Source organism: Macrobrachium nipponense, chromosome 35 (genome assembly GCF_015104395.2).
Source record: "Macrobrachium nipponense isolate FS-2020 chromosome 35, ASM1510439v2, whole genome shotgun sequence".
NCBI classification, from domain to species: Eukaryota; Metazoa; Arthropoda; class Malacostraca; order Decapoda; family Palaemonidae; genus Macrobrachium; species Macrobrachium nipponense.
In genome coordinates, this window is record NC_061096.1 from 64,112,602 (window position 1) to 64,131,504 (window position 18,903).

General features: G+C 34.1%; 1 protein-coding gene and 1 long non-coding RNA gene across 4 annotated transcripts in view; both read left to right on the top strand.

Annotated features, from left to right (window-relative positions):
* Window positions 1-18,903, top strand: part of LOC135208870 (uncharacterized) — a 231,619-nt gene that overhangs the window by 118,394 nt on the left and 94,322 nt on the right. The gene's annotated exons all lie outside the window — the stretch shown is intronic.
* LOC135208271 (glycoprotein-N-acetylgalactosamine 3-beta-galactosyltransferase 1-like) lies at window positions 5,068-9,246 on the top strand. Of its 2 annotated transcripts, none has more exons than XR_010313149.1 (5): window positions 5,068-5,166; window positions 5,975-6,085; window positions 7,392-7,552; window positions 8,083-8,251; window positions 8,783-9,245. XR_010313149.1 is itself a non-coding variant. In XM_064240379.1 (5 exons), exons 1-4 carry the CDS (start codon window positions 5,085-5,087, stop codon window positions 8,133-8,135), a joined length of 396 nt encoding a protein of 131 aa, XP_064096449.1. In that variant the 5' UTR covers window positions 5,068-5,084; the 3' UTR covers window positions 8,136-8,251; window positions 8,783-9,246. The 2 variants fall into 2 exon arrangements, 1 of the variants encoding a protein (XP_064096449.1); XM_064240379.1 differs by having other exon boundaries at window positions 7,392-7,541; window positions 8,783-9,246.

Sequence of the window (18,903 nt, forward strand, 5' to 3'; positions counted from 1 at the left end):
CTGTTCTATTTATGTTTTGTTGATTTTTAAAATCTTGGGTTCTATTAGCAAACTAAGCTTTGTTTCATTTTATTTGTTTTACCCATTCATTTATTTGTTTTACCCACGATTAATCTTATTGTAATTTGAATGATTTTTCACGTTTTGTTGCTAATACTAAGCCTGGCGATGGGGTTATATTACCTCGAAAGCTCGCAAAATAAGATGTGTTCCCTGGCCTTGGCAATAATTTTCGTATGTTGACGAGTGTGTCCTTATGAATACAGCCTCCCTTCCTACTGGCCCTGAAAAAGTTGGTGAATTAAGTTACCTTGTTATAAGTTCCAGGACTGTAGGCGCTAATGATTTTGTGGCCCTTATTTTTTTTAAATGGGTTAAAGGCTCGATTCTTTCAGGTTACCTTCTTTGTTCCTGCCTTGATTCATCTTCCATTAATCCTAAGTCACGAGAAATATTTTCATCATCTGCAACTTTCGTAAAACTAGGTATCAGAGACCAAGTGTACTTTGTTTTGGAAAATAAAAACTAACTTCAAACAATTTCTGCCGATGTATGTGTAAATTCTCTCTCTCTCTCTCTCTCTCTCTCTCTCTCTCTATCTCTCTCTCGCTCTCTGTCCTCTCTCTCTCTCTCTATTCTCTCTCTCTCTCTCTCTCTTCTCTCTCTCTCTCTCTCTCTCTCTCTCTTCTTTACTTTTATACACTATTTGCAATAACTTTCTAACAAGCCACGTAACTTTTTAATTTCTGGTTTAGTAACAGAATAAATGGAAACATTTATTCTGAGGTAATACAAGATTTGAGAAAAGATACAAGAATTTTTTGTTCAACATGTCATCATGGATAGACAATGTTATTAAATCAAGATTGAATGTACAAATAGTTGAGGATGAAGAAGAAGAGGAAGAGGAAGAAGAAGAAGAAGAAAAAGAAGAAGAGGAAAACGGAAGAGAAGTAAACAAAAATGAAATGACAGAAAAAAAATAAGGAAAACAAAGAACAAGATAAAAGTATGGATGCAGAGATACTCATTGATACTACATATGAGCAATAAAGCAGCATACTACGAAGAAATAAATTACGATATGACAACACAATAGCAAATCCCGAAGAGGCTCTACCCAGATCTACACAATGACGGGAAAGAGGAAAAAATAGACAAGAAAGACAAAATCTGCAACCTTTTGAAAAGAGGGAATTGCAGATTTGGAGAAAGATGTTACTACAAACATCCTAAGATATGTCAAAACTATGAAATATATGGTAAATGTGTTCATACTTAGATGGATATGGGGATGATTGCAGAGATCTGCATCCAAAAATATGTAAAAACCTAAAAGAAGGAAAAGGATGTAAGTTCGACAAAAAATGCAAATATATGCACCCTGTAGCCATGAATCATAATCAAATAAATAACCAACCAAGTAATAAAATCCAAAATAAGAAAGAAACAAATAAAGAGAGAAATCAAGAATATCAGGTAAAGAGCAAAAGCAAACCACCAATGAGATATGCAGAGGTGGTCAGCAAAAAATTTCAAAGCATCAGCTCCGAAATTCTACTCAAGAGATAATAACTGTATTTATTATGCAAGAGGATATTGCAGAAACGGAGAAAATTGCAGATTCAGACACAAAATGAATAATTATGATGAAGGAAGATCAATATTATGGAAAAGTTGGATTTTTTAATGTCAGAATTTCTGGAAATGAAAAAAAGAACAACATACCAGAACAGGAAAGAGACATGGGAAAATCCTTATTACTACCATTATTAAATGAAGGAGGAAAACACGCAAAACATCATAGTGATGAATGTTGCAGGGTTTAGTTACGAGTAACTCAAAAAGAAAAATAGAGTACTTAGAAGAACTACCCAAAATGAAAAGAAAATAGATATAATGAATATAAGTGAAACCTGTATTCCCAAGAGACTGGGAATGATGATCAAATAAAAGGGTTCCAAACTTATAGATCGATAGAAAAATAGGAATCAAGGGGGAACCGCAATATATGGGAAAGACAAAAAACAAGGAAAATATATGAGAAATATAGTAACTCAGAATGTGAACTAATAGCGGTAGAATTTGAATCTGAAAAATTGATGAACATAGTAATATATAGCACCTTCCTAATACTAAAGAGTTTGACTTAATAATTGAAAAATTGGATGATATATGTAGAAATCACAAGGACTGGACCATTCTCCTATCTGGTGACTTCAACTTTCCTTTCGTAGAATGGAAAGAACGAATAGGAGATTGTGGTTGTACTTATACATATAAAAAAAGAGAGTAATAGTAGTGCAGAAGATAAGAGGCAATTTGAAAAGCTATTAGATATGCTACTAGAATACAACATTCAACAAATAAATCACCTGCCAACAAGAAAGAAAATACTTTAGACCTAGTATTTGTGAACGAGATGAATTATGTTAAAGAAATAATAGTTATAATGCGAGTATTTCAGACCATAATGTCATAGAATTAACAGTTCATTCCAAAGCAAGTGAAAATAGAGATAAGCAAGAAATGAAAAAGTGGGAAGGATATGGAAAATACAACTTCTACAGTAAAAATATAAAATGGTCAGAAATTAAGAAGAATTAAACAAAGATTGGGATAACATTTCCGTAAGTGATGACATAAGGGTAAATACGGAGATATTATATAAAATATTGGAGAAAATAGTGGAAAAATATATACCGAAGAAGAAAAGTAAACATCATTCATGCTACCAAGAGACAGAAGGATCTTGTTCCAGAAAATCAGAAAGTGGAAAAAAGGTCTTGCAAAAGAAAAAAAATGCATGGAAAGTTATAGAACTAAAAAGTAAGATAGAAAATGCAGAACAAAAGATTATACAATCAAAAGAAAATGAAAAACGGGACTTGGAAGAAAAAACCCTATTAAATATCAAGCAAAACCCCAAACCCCAAACTATTATACTCATATGCGAAGAAGATGAATAAAAGAAGAACGAATAGAAAGTAGGCCCTCTGAGAATTGAAGGGAGATTAACGAATGAAAAAAAGGAAATTTGCAACATACTGGCAGAAACGATATAAGAGAGAATTCACCCCTAGAATAGATAATGAAGATAATGATATAGAAGTAAGGGAAGAAAATAGTGAATATTTAGCTGACATAGAAATTAATGAAGCTGATATTGTGCAGGCAATTAATGAAATTAAAATGGAGCTGCTGCAGGGCCGGATGGAGTCCCTGCTATTTTGTTAAAGAAAGTAGTTCATTCTATCGCAAAGCCACTTGCAATATTATTAAGACAAAGTGTAGATACAGGCAAGATTTATGATGAGCACAAATTAGCATATATCACCCCTACTTTCAAAAGTGGATCAAGACTAGAGGCAAGTAATTATAGGCCTGTGAGTCTAACATCACATATTATGAAAGTGTATGAAAGGGTAATGAAGAAAAATATTATTTATTAACATTTCAATAAAAAATAATTTGTTTAATATAGACAACACGGTTTCGTACCCGGAAAAAGTACACAAACCCAACTGTTAGTCCACCGTGAGAACATATTCAAAAATATGAAAAGCGGAAATGAAACAGATGTGGTTTATCTAGACTTTGCAAAAGCTTTTGACAAAGTAGACCATAATATATTAGCAAAGAAAATTAGAAAACACAATATCGTAGATAAAGTAGGAAGATGGTTAAAAGAATTTTTACACAACACAAAAGATAGTTATTGCAAACGATGAGAAATCGGATGAAACCAAGGTAATATCCGGTGTGCCACAAGGTACGGTGCTAGCTGCAATATTGTTTGTTATTATGATTGAAGACATAGACAGTAATGTTAAGAATTCGGTAGTGAGTAGTTTCGCTGATGACACAAGAATAAGTAGAGAAATTACTTGTGATGAAGATAGGAACGCTCTCTGATAAATTTGAATCAATATGGAGACAGAGAAGGAAAGCTATATGCATATAGGGGACCTAATAATGAGACAATCACAAATAAGGAAGCAGTTAAAGACCTTGGTGTGATGATGAATAGGAACATGTTATGCAATGATCAAATAGCAATTCTGTTGGCAAAAATGTAAAGCAAAAATGGGAAAAATGAAATGTTGTTACGGCACTTCAAACAAGAAAAGCTGAACACATGATTATGCTTTATAAAACATATGTTCGTAGTCCACTTGAATATTTCAAGCAATATGATATGGTACCCACACTATCAAAAGGATATTGCACAAATAGAGAGTGTACAAAGGTCCTTTACAGCTAGAATAGAAGAAGTTAAGGACCTAGACTACTGGTAAAGACCTACAATCCTTAAAATTATATAGTCTGAAAGGAGAAGAGACGCTACATGATAATTCAGGCATGGAAACAGATAGAAGGAATAACAGAAAATATCATGGAACTAAAAATATCAGAAAGAGCAAGCAGAGGTAGATTAATAGTGCCCAAAACTATACCAGGAAAAATAAGGAAAGCACACAGGACATTAATCCACTACGCACCAGCATCGATAAGCAGCGTCTATTCAATGCGTTGCCAGCTCATCTGAGGAATATATCAGGAGTGAGCGTAGATGTGTTTAAGAATAAGCTCGACAAATATCTAAACTGCATCCCAGACCATCCAAGATTGGAAGATGCAAAATATACCGGAAGATGTACTAGCAACTCTCTGGTAGACATTAGAGGCGCCTCACACTGAGGGACCTGGGGCAACCCGAACGAACTGTAAGGTCTGTAAGGTCTGTAAGGTCTCTCTCTTCTCAACTTTTATACCCTATTTGCCATAATTCACTTTCAAGTCACGTAACTTCTAAATTTTTGGTTTAGTAACAGAATAGATGGAAACTTCTCTCTCTTCTCTCTCTCTCTCTCTCTCGTCTCTCTCCTCTCTCTCTTCTCTCTCTCTCCCCTCTCTCTCTTCTCTCTCTCTCTCTGTCCTTTACTTTTATACCCAATTTGCAATAACTTACTTTCAAGTCACATAACTTTTTCATTTCTGATTTGGTAACAGAATAAATGGAAACATTTTGTTTTCAGTTACGTCATCGTGGAAAACCAAAATGAGGTACGTTTTGACCCTTTATGACCCAGGAATTCCCTATTGGCTTAGGTGAAGAACGGGCAATCGTGAATGGGAACAAATCTACGAGTTACTTAGATGGAGGTAAGGCATGGCTCCAATTTTCTATACTTTAAAACTCCGTTTTCTGTGCAGATTGGGTAGCAATGTGATTCCATCTGAAGCTGAACTTTAGAATGCCTTTTTAAAACAATTTCTTCTCCATAAGGATGGCACTCAACTAAACCCTGACTAACCACTTAAAAAATTTGTTTATCCGATGAAGAAAATTACACGACGGGGTAAAAAAAAGGTTTTCCATATATAGTATATAAACTATTTCGTGAAGAAAACTTCATTTTCAATAGATTTACTATAGTAAATTTACATCAATCGCGCATTTGATGCCTAGGCCAGTCCCTTACGACGTTCCTGATTGGCTGCTGATAAGCCAATCACAGAGGTGGAAACTCTCAGTCTCTCTCGAGAGTTCACAAAGGTAGGATCCATGTTCCACCTCTCCTGAGGGATACGTCTTTCAAAAGTATTCCTCGGGATAGGTGGAACATACATCCTGCCTATGTGAACTCTCGAGAGAGACTGAGAGTTTGCAGCCGTGTGATTGGCTTATCAACAGCCAATCAGGAGCGTCGTAAGGGACTGGCCAAGACATCAAATGCACGGTTGATGTGAATCTACTATAGCTCTTGACGTGATAAACCGAGAAAGGGAAATAATTTTCACTAACTCCAAATAGTGATCTTAAATGACGTTCTAGACAATGAATCATATGAGTTAATTAGGAGATCGGTTGTCATAACTGCTGACTTACTTTGTTGCTTTTGCCTGTATGGTCAATGTTTAAACTGATTCGTCTTCATTACCACATTTATCCTACAATCCCCCTATGAAGGCGCTGGCTACGTTCTAAGCAAGGGAACTCTGCGGATCTATGGCAACGTAACTTATCACAATAACTCTCTCTGCCCGATGGATCACCAAGGAGAAGAAGACGTGACGTTAGGTAAGGACAGTTCCTCAATCCTCCTTGCTTTCCTATGACCTCCTGAGCATAATTCAACTTACCTTCTGGGTATTTTGATAAGAAGTTACGTTGCAAATTTCATCCTCTCCCATAAAAAGAAAAAGATAACTGAACCAAGATATCAAATGCCAAGTATTAGCAATATTCGGCCTGTTTTCATACATAAAATTACGCATTTGAAATAATCTAAAATAGCATCACTATTGAATTCTCACACGAGAGAGAGAGAGAGAGAGAGAGAGAGAGAGAGAGAGAGAGAGAGAGAGAGAGAGAGACTGTCTATTTCTAAATTGATGAGTCCTATACGAGGGGGATCTTACACACTATTTTTGTGAATGAAAATCACTCAGGGCTTTCCATCATTTCAAGCGACTATGTAAAGCTATTCTGTATATAATTCCGTTTTGTTCCAGTATTTCAAGAGAGGTTTTTTTTCGAGTTCCTAAAAGGGTGTTCATTAGTACTTGAAAAAGTGGTAATATGCTCACCATTCCTGCTCTTGAGAAAGATGTACTATATATCGTTCAGCGTGACAAAACTAGCCACTATCTCTCTTTCTCATTCTCTCTATTACGCACACATTCGCACCCACATACACATTAGCTAAAAAAAATTTTTTTTTAACATATTGTAAGGTAGAAAGTTGTTTTGTCTTCTGATAAAACTGAGGTAATGTTTAAATAAATACTTTTTTGGTTTCTTTAGTTCTCAAAACCAGCTAAATCAGTATTTTTCTCTCTCTTTTTTCAGTAGTTCTTGACAGCAAAGGTACAGAATGCTGTGATATATTTCAAAAGAGTTGATCGAATTATTGATACCTAGAGCCGTCGACGTCAACGGTACAAAAACAAAGGATTACTATGTAGATAAAAATAAATAGTCTACCCTAGTTTAACTCTTTTTGTATGTTTGCTCATACCCAGTAAAAATGTGACATTTTCTCACTATACATACCTAAGATAGCTTCAGTTTTTGCCCTTTTGTGACCCTTTTGGCGGTTGTTTCTTGCCTTATGATTTGCACGATACACTCCACAGACTCGACTTTGCAAAGTTTTCTCTGGACCCCATTTTCAGAAACTTCCTACTGTTCGCATCTTCGGCCATTCCTTTTGACCACTTCCCACCAACAGTTCAAATTCTTCAACTTGACCTCGCTCCAGTTCTCGTTCCTGATTTAAAAATGAATTACTTTGCGTCAGTTATTCCAGAACCTGATATGAATGTGATATAGTGGTGTGGCTGTTCTGTCTTATACCCAACCTAACCTAACCCATTTTTTCCAGGGAAGTGTTTGACCGATTCAGGAGTGCTTCTTGGCGATTCCAGGGATGAACTTGGAAGGCACAGGTTTCTCCAGGAACCTCCTGTGTATTACATAAGAGGGACGTGGCAGAAATGGTACCCTAAATACGATGATTTACCCTTATGGCAAGGTTAGTTTCAGGTAAGCCCACGCAACCATTGTCACTCAAGAGAGAACCTGTTGACTCTAGCTGAACATCTAACCTTTTCATTATACTTATATTTGAATTTGGTGTTTTTATGCGCTCCTTTTGTTAGATGGAATTCTGTTGTAACAGAACATTTTTACAAATCATATATATTATACACACACACACGCACACACACACACACACACACACACACATATATATATATATATTATATATATATATATATATATATATATATATATATATATATAATATATATATATATATATGTATATATGATATTATATATAATTATATATATATATATATATATATATAATAATAATATATATTTATAATATATATATCATATGTTTGCGTGTATACTGGCCAAGCGTTTAGAATTATCTGCAGCAATGTGACTTGATATTCAATATTATAACAATATTAATTATATGAACATAGTCAATCCCATGAATATCGACAGATCAATTAGACAATTGATAAAAACAGAGATTCTTATGGAGTTTGTTTGCTGTAGGGAATCGACAGCATATCAGAAACGGCAGTATCTTTCCACGACATGAAAGATGAGTCTCATCTCTACGTGATCGAGTTTTTCATCTACAGACTACAGCTCTTCGGCGTCGAAGGCAGATTCAAGGGACCTCAGATAGCGCCGCTGCCACCTGATATCACTGCTATATGAGGTGAGAGGAAAAGCATGATCTGAGTGCACTCAAGACTCTAAAACGAGAGGAAAGGGCGCTACCAACTGACCCACAGAGGCCAGGAAATGAGTTGGGAGCAAATTCTTCTGCACACGAGGCACATCCTATTTTGTGTTAGAAATTTAAAGCAGTCACCAGTGACAATCAATTCAGGTTTTTGGGCGAATGCAAACGTTTTCCCCCTAATGTATGACTGATGTCTGACCTAATGTATACTTCATGTATGACCTGATGTCTGACTCCATGTATTACCTAACGTATGACCTGATGTATAACCTCATATAGACCTGATGTTTGACCTCATGTATTACCTAACGTATGACCTGATGTATAACCTCATATATGACCTGATGTCTGACCTCACGTGGCCTCGTATGACCGATGTATGACCTAATGTATGACCAGAGTATGACCTGATATATGATCTGGTGTATGACCTGATGTATGACCTGATGTCTGACCTCACGTATGACCTAACGTATGACCTGATGTATGACCTTCCTTCCTCAGGTCCTGAAGCGGTTCCAGAAGCCAAAGGCGAACGAAAGTAGAAGTGAGAGGGAAGTGAACAGGACAGGAAATCCTCCATCATTGAATACACTGAAAACAACTTCTGATTTCATCTTATTCAGTAAAATGTTGTCTGTTCTTTTATTAGGTGTATAATATTAATACTGATAAAAGCAACAACGATGGCGATGAGAATATTTAATAAATCATAAATGAAATAAGAATATTTGATAATATAATTTGTATCTTTATTATTACCATTAACTTCAGTAATGCATTCTGTGTTATTATTTTAATCATCATTCATATTAGGTGTTTAATATGTGAAGTAGCCTACATATAACTGAACTACGGTGGAAATCAAAGTTAAATGTACATATAAGCATATTAAACACTTTTCAGCTCGAAAAGAATGAAGACCATTCAGTCTACTTTATTCTATTAACAATGAATTGAAGTGAAAAAAAACTATAATGAATACCGCAGAGATAAAATTCTATTAAAAAGATTATTCTTGGTTGCCTATGTAGGAAGTGAGTTCTAGTGACAGATCCCAAAAGAAGACTTGCGTCAAAAATTAAATCAATTGAAGTTACTGGTAATGGGTCACCCTAAGGCTCGTCAGCCCTAGGACTGAGAGAATGTTTTGTTGTTTAATGTTGTTGTTCTAAATATTTAATTGTTATAACGATGGATCAGCGGAAAATAATGATTGATTCCAGTATAATGATATTTGCTCATTATTATTATTATTCTTTTTATTTTTTATCTAGATTATGCCTCTTTAACTATTTGATTTCCCCACAATGTTCACCAACTCATCCGTTGTCTCACTGGTCTAACTGTGACCCATTGGCGTCCATAACAGACCCTCTGAAATGAGAGAGAGAGAGAGAGAGAGAGAGAGAGAGAGTCGAATCGAAAAACTGCAAGAGAAATGTATTAGACAAGAGATAAAATAGGCAGACATATTTTTATCTTGAGAGAGAGAGAGAGAGAGAGAGAGAGAGAGAGAGAGAGAGAGAGAGAGAGAGAGAGTCTGAATCGCAAAACTGCAAGAAAAATGTATTATACAAGAGGCAAAATAGGTAGACATTTCTATCTTTGTGGAGCACAGCCAAAAAGACCATTAGTAATTCCGTTACACTGCAGTTTCGATATCTTATTTCTTACCATAGATAGATAACCCGGGTTCCTCTCCTTCTCTAAACTATAATTTGCTTAAGTACTGTACACTTTCTCTAACTCATTAATTTGGCGGTGGTTTCCTGTTGACGTTGACTACAGATTGGTCATCTATCCAAGTTTTGACCAAACTCATCATTGCTTGTCGTCCCTTTTCGTAAGACCCTAAACCTTTATTTCCCACGATGGACCTTCGAGTATCAACTTCTCCAACTTTCCGTTATTTCAATGGGGCTCAGATGTTAAATTTCACCCTTCCTACTCCCGTTTTCTTCTGGCCAGGGCTAAGAAAAGGGCATTGAGCGTCCCCACCCACTGGCGTTTGCTCTTAAATACGATGTGAAGTTCTGCTATGCCTCACCCGTATGTTCTAACTACTCCCACGTTCGAATTTTGGTAGAGTTTATCATAAGGATACCTTCTCTATCTTGTAAAATGAGAAAAGTGTTTAAAACTTACGACAAAAAATCAACACGGCTGATGCAGCAATATCTTTTAACAGCACCCGTTTGTTTGAAAGATGGTCTTCTACCTATTATTATTATCATTATATTATTATCATTATATTCTGAAGATGGACCCTTTTCAGATGGAACAGCCACCACAGGAGCCACTGACTTGAAATTCTCCCTTCCGAAGAATACTATGGTGTTCATTCGAAAGGGGTAACAGAAGGTGATGAGAAATACGGAAAGAGATGATCAGTTATTAGAAGATAAATTAACCCATTAATAAATAAATAACAGTTTAAGTAAACTATTTAAATATAAGTCGAATTGCATTAGGGTAATAATGCATCGCATCTTCGCTTGAACTTATTAGTTCCCAGACATATTCATAAAAGTTAAAAGACTAAAACAAACTCTTCAAAGAGATTGCTAACAAACTGTAACTCGAAAGGCAAAAAAGGTGCTAAATTGTCGATTAATTCACTAAACACAGAACACCAAAGCGAACCAAGTTGAACAGAGAATTGTGTGAGCGGAAACAAATGACTGTCGAATCAAAATAACGGGATATTACAACAACGCACCACAAAGGGAAAGATGCTTTGTCTTCCGGGCATGCGCTGTGGGGGTTTCTTCTCGTTTCAAGACCTCTCTAGTTCGAGTGACTGTGAACCGTTCACCTAGGGGAAGGCTATTCTACACATAATTACATACATACATTATATTATATAATATGCATTTCTAAAGAAATTGGCGTATGAAACTGAGGAGAAAGGCCAAGCGCTGGTACCTCTGATGAGGTCATTCAGTTCTGAAAGGGAAACTGAGAATAAAGGAGGTTTGAAAGGTGTAACAGGAGGAAGACCTCAAAGCAGTTGCACGATGCAACAGTTGTTAGAAAGGGTGGAAAGTAAAATGGAAGAAAGAGATTATGAACGGAGGTACAGTAAAAGGGATGAAAGTAAGTGCAGCTAGGGGCTGAAGGGACGCCGCAAAGAACCTTAATTAATGCCTACAATGCACCGAATGAGGTGCACTGACGGCACTAACCCCCAACGGGTGAAGTGGGAAATAAACATATGAGACAAAGGACTCACATAGCATTGGAAGGCCTAACCAGTTGCTAACCATCGATTACCTAGTTTCACTGTTGTTGGCTCACACTGCACTGGAGGCATTCAGGCATAAGCAAATATGGAATGTTTGTACCCTCTACTCCAATGATATTACTATGAGATACACCGAGTGCCTCCTTAGGTAAATTACAGTCAACGCTCAACGTGGGTTATTATGTATTTGAACTTATTCTGCCAAATGAAAGGGTGCCAAAAACCGTACGGATTAACTGTTTCCTGAATAAAACAAGATAATGAAATACAACTTATTACATGAAAGGCAAAACCCACTGATACTGTGGGGCAGATACAATGTGCAATTAATACATCCTACAGAGTATTTTTTTTTATCTCTACAATAATTGTTATTTTCTTTAAGGTCAGAGTGATATATTTTCATTTTCCCTTTTTCGATGAAAGCTATGGAGAGATCACATGGTCACAAACTAAAACAAATTTAACCATAAGAGAAACGGAAGCTTAGCCATACAAAGACCAAAAATAGTTATTCAACCGAATATTTTAATTTTGTTACTTATTTTTATCCACACCTTTTTTCATTATGAAGGCATCGAGTTTAAATAAACCAAGACTTAAATTTACAACATTTCCATTATTTGACTTGATGAAAAAAGATTCGATGATGTTCCTTTTAATTGTATCATTACATGGGATTAAGGCTCATGCTTGACTCCAGTTAATAGGATGATCTAAATCTCTCATATGTTCGAATAATGCATTTGATATTTGACCAATTCTCACTGAATATTGGCGCTGTTTGATTCGTTGTGAAAGCGATTTTTCGGTTTGTCTGTAATACATTTTATCACACTTTTTACAAGGAATTTCATATATGCAGCCAGAAACATCTTCAGAATTTTCTATTACTAAATTCTTGTCACTGAAAATACTAAATACAACATTTATGTTGAAAAGCTTTAAAATTATAGGAATTTCTAAAAATCTTTCTTCATAGGGTAATTTGAAAATGTTATGCTCACTAAATTCAAGTTTGTCATCTACAGAAGTCCTTGGGTATTTAAGTTTCAAGGCAATATCATAAAAAGTTTTAATCTCAGCGTCAATAAACTGGGGGCTACAGACACACACAGCCCTAAAGAACATCCCAGAAAAACAGAGAATTTAACATTTTGATAGTGATTGGAATAATAATGAACAAAAGAGGCAATGTTAGTAGGTTTTCGAAAGACTGTGTAAAGGTGAATTTTCTATCATTTCTATGGACTGTTACATCAAGAAAATTCAAATTACAATTTCTTTCTTCCTCTACAGTAAATTTGATAGAAGGGACTAAATTATTGAGATTATTAAGGAATTCCTGGAGATTTTCGTGAACTGGCCAGATACAGAAAATATCATCCACATACCTAAACCAAATAACTTTTTGGGGCAAAATTCTTGGTAAGAGTTTTGTCTAAAAATATTCCATGTCAATATTGCTAAGGACAGGAGACAAGGGATTACCCATAGCCATACCAAACTTTTGTACAAAAAATTCCCCATTAAAACTAAATGTACTATCTTTGATACATAACCTTAAGACATTAACGAGGTTTGCTACAGTTAAGGGGATATCATTAATTTGTATTTTAATATAGATAGTTTTGATGTTTTCTCCTTTTAAAAGTGTCTGTAGATGATTTACTTGGATTTGAATTTTTGGAGGATGAATTAGAACGTCATGATATTCCTTTGACTGTACAAAACCTCATTAGTCTTATAAGGTTATGTATCAAACAGATATATATAGATATATATATATATATATATATATATATATATATATATATATATATATATATATATATATATATATAGATGCAACTGTAATAGCCACAATGTCCTCCTAACTTCATGAATTCTTTGCTCTTGGATCTTCAGGCTTGTAGTGACAAGCGTATCCAACAAGGAGCAAAGAATTCAAGAAGTTAAGAGGGCATTGTGGCTATTTAGTTGCATATATATATTATATATATATATATATATATATATATATATATATATATATATATAGTATCTAATATATATAGCTAATATACTATATATATATATATATATATCATATATATAATATATATATATATCTTATATATATATATGATATATATATATATTTTATATATATATATATATATATATATATATATATATATATATTGGTCTCAGTAATTGGGCGGCTACTTGGAAATCTTAGCTTGATGATGAATAATAGTGCCAAGACTAGGAAGAACATTCTTTAATATTACGAGCTTTCGAGGTTTAAAACCTCATCTTCAGGCTGAAAAAAATGTCAAGGATGAGACAAATCACTAAAAATTACATTAAAATGAATTGTCTGATTAAAAGCTTCAGTAAAAACATTAAAATGAAACGAACATCTCATACAAACTAAAATTAAAAATTAAAAATTACGAAAAAACTAAAACAAAACGCAAGTCATACAAAAACAAAAATAAAAATGAAAATAATATGAAAGGTAAACAAACTACACTCAAAAATTTGCTTAATAAACAGCGACTCTGAAATTAAAAGGTCCAGTCTATTTGAGCAAAAAGACAGTACTCTAAAATCTAGGTGAGTGAAAGGATGGTCCTGTGCTAAACTGTGATCCCTTATGGCAGAAAATGGTGGTTTAGAAAGAGGAGACCTAGTTCTAACAGAAAGACCTCTGTGTTCCAAAATTCTGTGTCTAAGCCAGCGGGAACTGGATCCCACTGCGAACAGGTAAACAAGTAAACGACACTCGAATTAAGGTCCACAGGAAGAGCAGGCTTCTCCCTCAAAAGTGATCCTACAGTAAAAGGGTTAGTAAAAACAAATCTGAAACTAACTTGAAGAAAACTATGCTTAAGTATTTCTTGCAACTATTTTCGTACCAAGTAGCTACTATGACCAAGGAAAGGCAATTTAATATACTTTACATCTTTACTAGCAGTACTGTACACCGGTCTGGGACAAAATTTCTCATGTAGAAAATTTTTCAGAACTTTGTAAAAGACAAATACGGGATAAGAATTTTCGGAAAAATAATTCTGGAAGAAGACCATGTCTTGATGAAATAAATTAAAATCACAACAGACATTGTAAGCTCTATTTATCATAGTACGTATTGAATTAAGTTTAAACAACTTAGGTGAAAAACTAAGATAATTCAATCCCAAGCCAGTAAAAGTACTTTTCCTATAAACGGAAGTCTCAAATTTACCTCTATTTCTGTGTACCTGAACATCTAAAAATGACTACATATTATCCTGTTCTGTCTCACAAGTAAAAGAAATATTAGGATGACGAGAATTAAAATATTCAAAAAATAAATTCATTTTAATGTAATTTTTAGTGATTTCTCATCCTTGTCATTTTTTCAGCCTGAAGATGAGGTTTTAAACCTCGAAAGCTCGTAATATTAAAGAATGTTCTTCCTAGTCTTGGCACTATTATTCATCATCAAGCTATATATATATATATATATATATATATATATATATATATATATATATATATATATATATCGATACATGTATATATATACATGTGTATATATATATGCATATATACATATATATTATATATTTACATACATATCATATATATATGGATATATATATATATATAATATACTAATATATATTATTTATATAATACATATATATAGTAAATATATATATATATAATATTATTACATATATAAATATCTATATACATATATAGTATATGTATATATTAATATAGGATATATATATATATATATATATATAGATATATATATAGATATATATATAATATTTGTGCACCCAACCCTCTCTGTTGACAAAGAGGCAAAAGCATGGAAGGAATGAAGGACCTCTGGACTCGGCCTTACCAACAGAGACATGTTCTGAAGCTAAGACAGGAGATCCTACTGAAATAATTTGCTGATCAAAATCATAGATATTTCTTATTTTAATTCCTTATTGCTTCTTCTGATCAGGTGGTAACCAGCTAGATACTTCAGTTCAAAATCAGGAAGAGTCTGCTTTGACTTAGATCAATATGTTGCAATTCAGTTTTCACAAGAGTCTATTTTGATACAAAACAACAGTTCATATTCATTATCCGACCCACAGAAATTCAGTACATTACGTAAATCTTGAATACGAACCCATCAATGTGAGAGTTATTATTAAATAAATTATCAACTTTAGCAATCGGAGGAACTTCACTGAAATTGAGAGAGAGAGAGAGAGAGAGAGAGCAACATACTCTGTAAATAATAAAAAGGAATTTTTTTCTGGTCTTTAACTAGAATTATAAATTTATCTCTGTCCATGAGCCCGAAAAATAAATAAATAAATAAACATGTAAATAGAGAGATAATTACACAAATTAATAATTAAATAAACAAATAATTAAATAATTGAATAATAAACTAATTCGTTGACCTACCTATTTATTCTCCGAGCCGAAAGAATATTATATCATCTCTGTAGCAAGAACAGATTCCATTATACCTCTGAGTGGGAGCAACTGTTGCTCTTGTGATGATGACCTCAGGATGCAAGATGATACTGCAAAGATGACTTCAAGTAACCATTGAGGTGACGACTCATATTGTGACTACCACAGGCGATGTACCGACTGGACAATACTTGTTTACTGAAGAAAGGTTCTACGACACATGTGGAATGTCCATCGACTCTCCGGAGTGGCTGTAGTAAGTTTGTTTCTGGTGTTGTCCAGGAAATGAATGTGTTTGTCTGTGGTGGACAAAAAGTATCGACTCTGACGGATGATTCGTTCTGTGGGTCCTGAAGCGAGGTTCTTTGAAGGATTTATTCGCAAAACCGCTTCGTAAATTGAATTGGTCCTCCTACAACAGAAGCAGTTGCTCTTTAACATGGCTGTATATATATATATATATATATATATATATATATTATATATATATATATATATATATATATATATATATATATATATATATACACACACACACACAGACTGCCGTCTCTGACTCTACACGAACCTACGAGAGAATCTTGTTGGATGAATAAAATATTCACGATAACAGTAAATTTCCATTTCAGTCTTACTTCTACCCGTGAAAGGAATAGGAAAAAAAAACAAAAAAAACAAGGCTCAGTAATATTATGGAAAAAATTCTATACGTTAGATAAAATTTATGGGAAAGATTCTGCTCTTAAGACACAAAATTCCAAAGGTAAGATATAATGAAATGGTTAAACAATTCTGTTCTAGTTGTTCACCCAACACCGTACTAGTTCTGCGCATCTCCAGACATTGCATATAAAGACTCCGACCGCATCCTTGAATCAGGCAATAAAACCAGTTGTTTCCAACAAGACCGAACTGAGGTCACGGTTGAGCAGCAAACTCTCGGAGAGAGAAAAGAGAAGGTAACATCGAATGAAAGACTGAACAGAAAAAAACGATGAAATAAACAACGGAGACAAAAGCTGTATACTGTCATTGGTGTCTACATCAACCTTCAGGGGCGATACGAATATCATTACTTTACTGAAATATTTCCATTGGGGATTTGTGTGAAATCCAAGAGTTTGTCCCCGAGAGAAATGCGGTTTTTGAGGTCATCAGATCTTTGTGAAAATCTTAGAATCCAGAGATTATGGTGATTTTCGTTTCCATAATTTTATTACGTAAATTACCATATTAAGTGGGTTATCCACAGAGGTAATAGACCTGTGCTTATGTAACTGTGCAGACCACAATTGAAAATTAATGTTTTTGCTCCAAATTGTGAAGGAGTCATAATGTACAAAATAAATGAAGGGAGAGAAAACCTGATGCGAAATTATGCTTTTACAGATAAATGAAAAATTGGGTGTCTACTGAAAAGAAACGTGATCAATAATTATTCTAAGCCTAAAAGCAATGAATCTTACTGTTAACTTATAAGCAACATAGTTTAGGCAATATAGGCACGGCCTAAATTCGATGGGTGGGCAAAAACGTAATCCGCGGGTGAAAATACCTTTTGTAGTCTCCTGAAAATAGTCAAGCACTCTTGCAATTATGAACGTCTTGATATTTTGGAAACCAACCACCTTCTGAAGAAAACTTCAAAGTATAGAGGTTGCACTGTAGAGGGTACTACTAAGGTGTATTGTCAACACATGCCACTAGTGCCATCTGTTGGAGGAAAGCAAAATTCCAAATTGATTTCCCATTATTTCAAAGACATTCTGATGTGGGTAAAGTCATTTTGAATCACCTTTTCTTTTACTTGGACACTAATTAAAGAGTCTGTTCTACAGGACGTCCAAGAAAGTTGTTTACATATGTCAATTAAATCATAAAATGATGTCATATTAGTAACTGAAAGTAAGTTGGCGATTTCTTTTGTTTCCAAACGAATTATGACTCAGAGAAGTTTGAAAGCAACAAACTTCTCTGAGTAAACTGTAAAGAAAGCTTCCTCTGAAACCCAAGGGAAAGTGTTTCATTACAATAAACTACAATAAAATAACGTTATTCTGTGGAAGATCCTCCTCAGAGGCTGCTTCCCTGGAGGGAGGCAGGTTCCCTGCCAGGCTGGGGAAGAAGGCATAGGGAGGGCCTGATCCACAAGTAAGTGTGAGGGACAGCAAGGCGCCCTGGGGAAACCATCCCTAAAGGGCACCATTGCCAGGGAAACGTTTATTAACAAAAAATAATGATAATAATAGTTGATAGTGATGGTGGATAGGTTCTAACAGGAGGTTGTTTTAGGGGGAATAATTCAATCAAAAGCCTCTTTATAATCATGAAGAATGAAGGTATCTGGGTTAGAGCTTCTAATGGACGGTACGTCACGTCCCTGTGGTCGGGACCTAAACCCTTACATGACCTTTGTTTTTGAAGGTATAATTGGATCTACTTTCCTAATTTGGGCCTCATTAGGACCCAATCCATTAAACCAAATCGAAGAAGTTTTGCTGAAATTTTCTATAATATTTTTTCCACGAAGATAAAATTGATCAAAAAATCTACCTAAACATCTTACTTCTATTATTATTATTATTATATATATATATAATATATATATATATATATCTATATAAATATATATATATATATATATAAAAGTGTTGGTAATAGACAGGAAAAATACATTTCACAACTGTACCAAACAATCGCTTTGTTTCTGTGCCTTTTTTTGTTTGGTTTCAGTTGTATTATTATTATTATTATAATAATAATAATAATAATAATTATTATTATTATTATTATTATTATTATTATTATCATTATTATTATATTATTATTATTATTATTTATTATTATTATTATTATTCTTATTAATTATTATTATTCAGGAGAGCAAGAAGACAGTAGGAAATCAGCTGTTAGAAAA

What these genes read in the sequence shown, in the direction of transcription:
- LOC135208271 (XM_064240379.1), top strand. Translation starts at nt 5,085, where the DNA reads ATGACCCAGGAATTCCCTATTGGCTTAGGTGAAGAACGGGCAATCGTG. An exon ending in AGAAGAAGACGTGACGTTAG is followed by an intron (nt 6,086 to 7,391) that starts GTAAGGACAGTT and finishes CATTTTTTCCAG; the next exon opens with GGAAGTGTTTGACCGATTCA. An exon ending in TGATTTACCCTTATGGCAAG is followed by an intron (nt 7,542 to 8,082) that starts GTTAGTTTCAGG and finishes TGTTTGCTGTAG; the next exon opens with GGAATCGACAGCATATCAGA.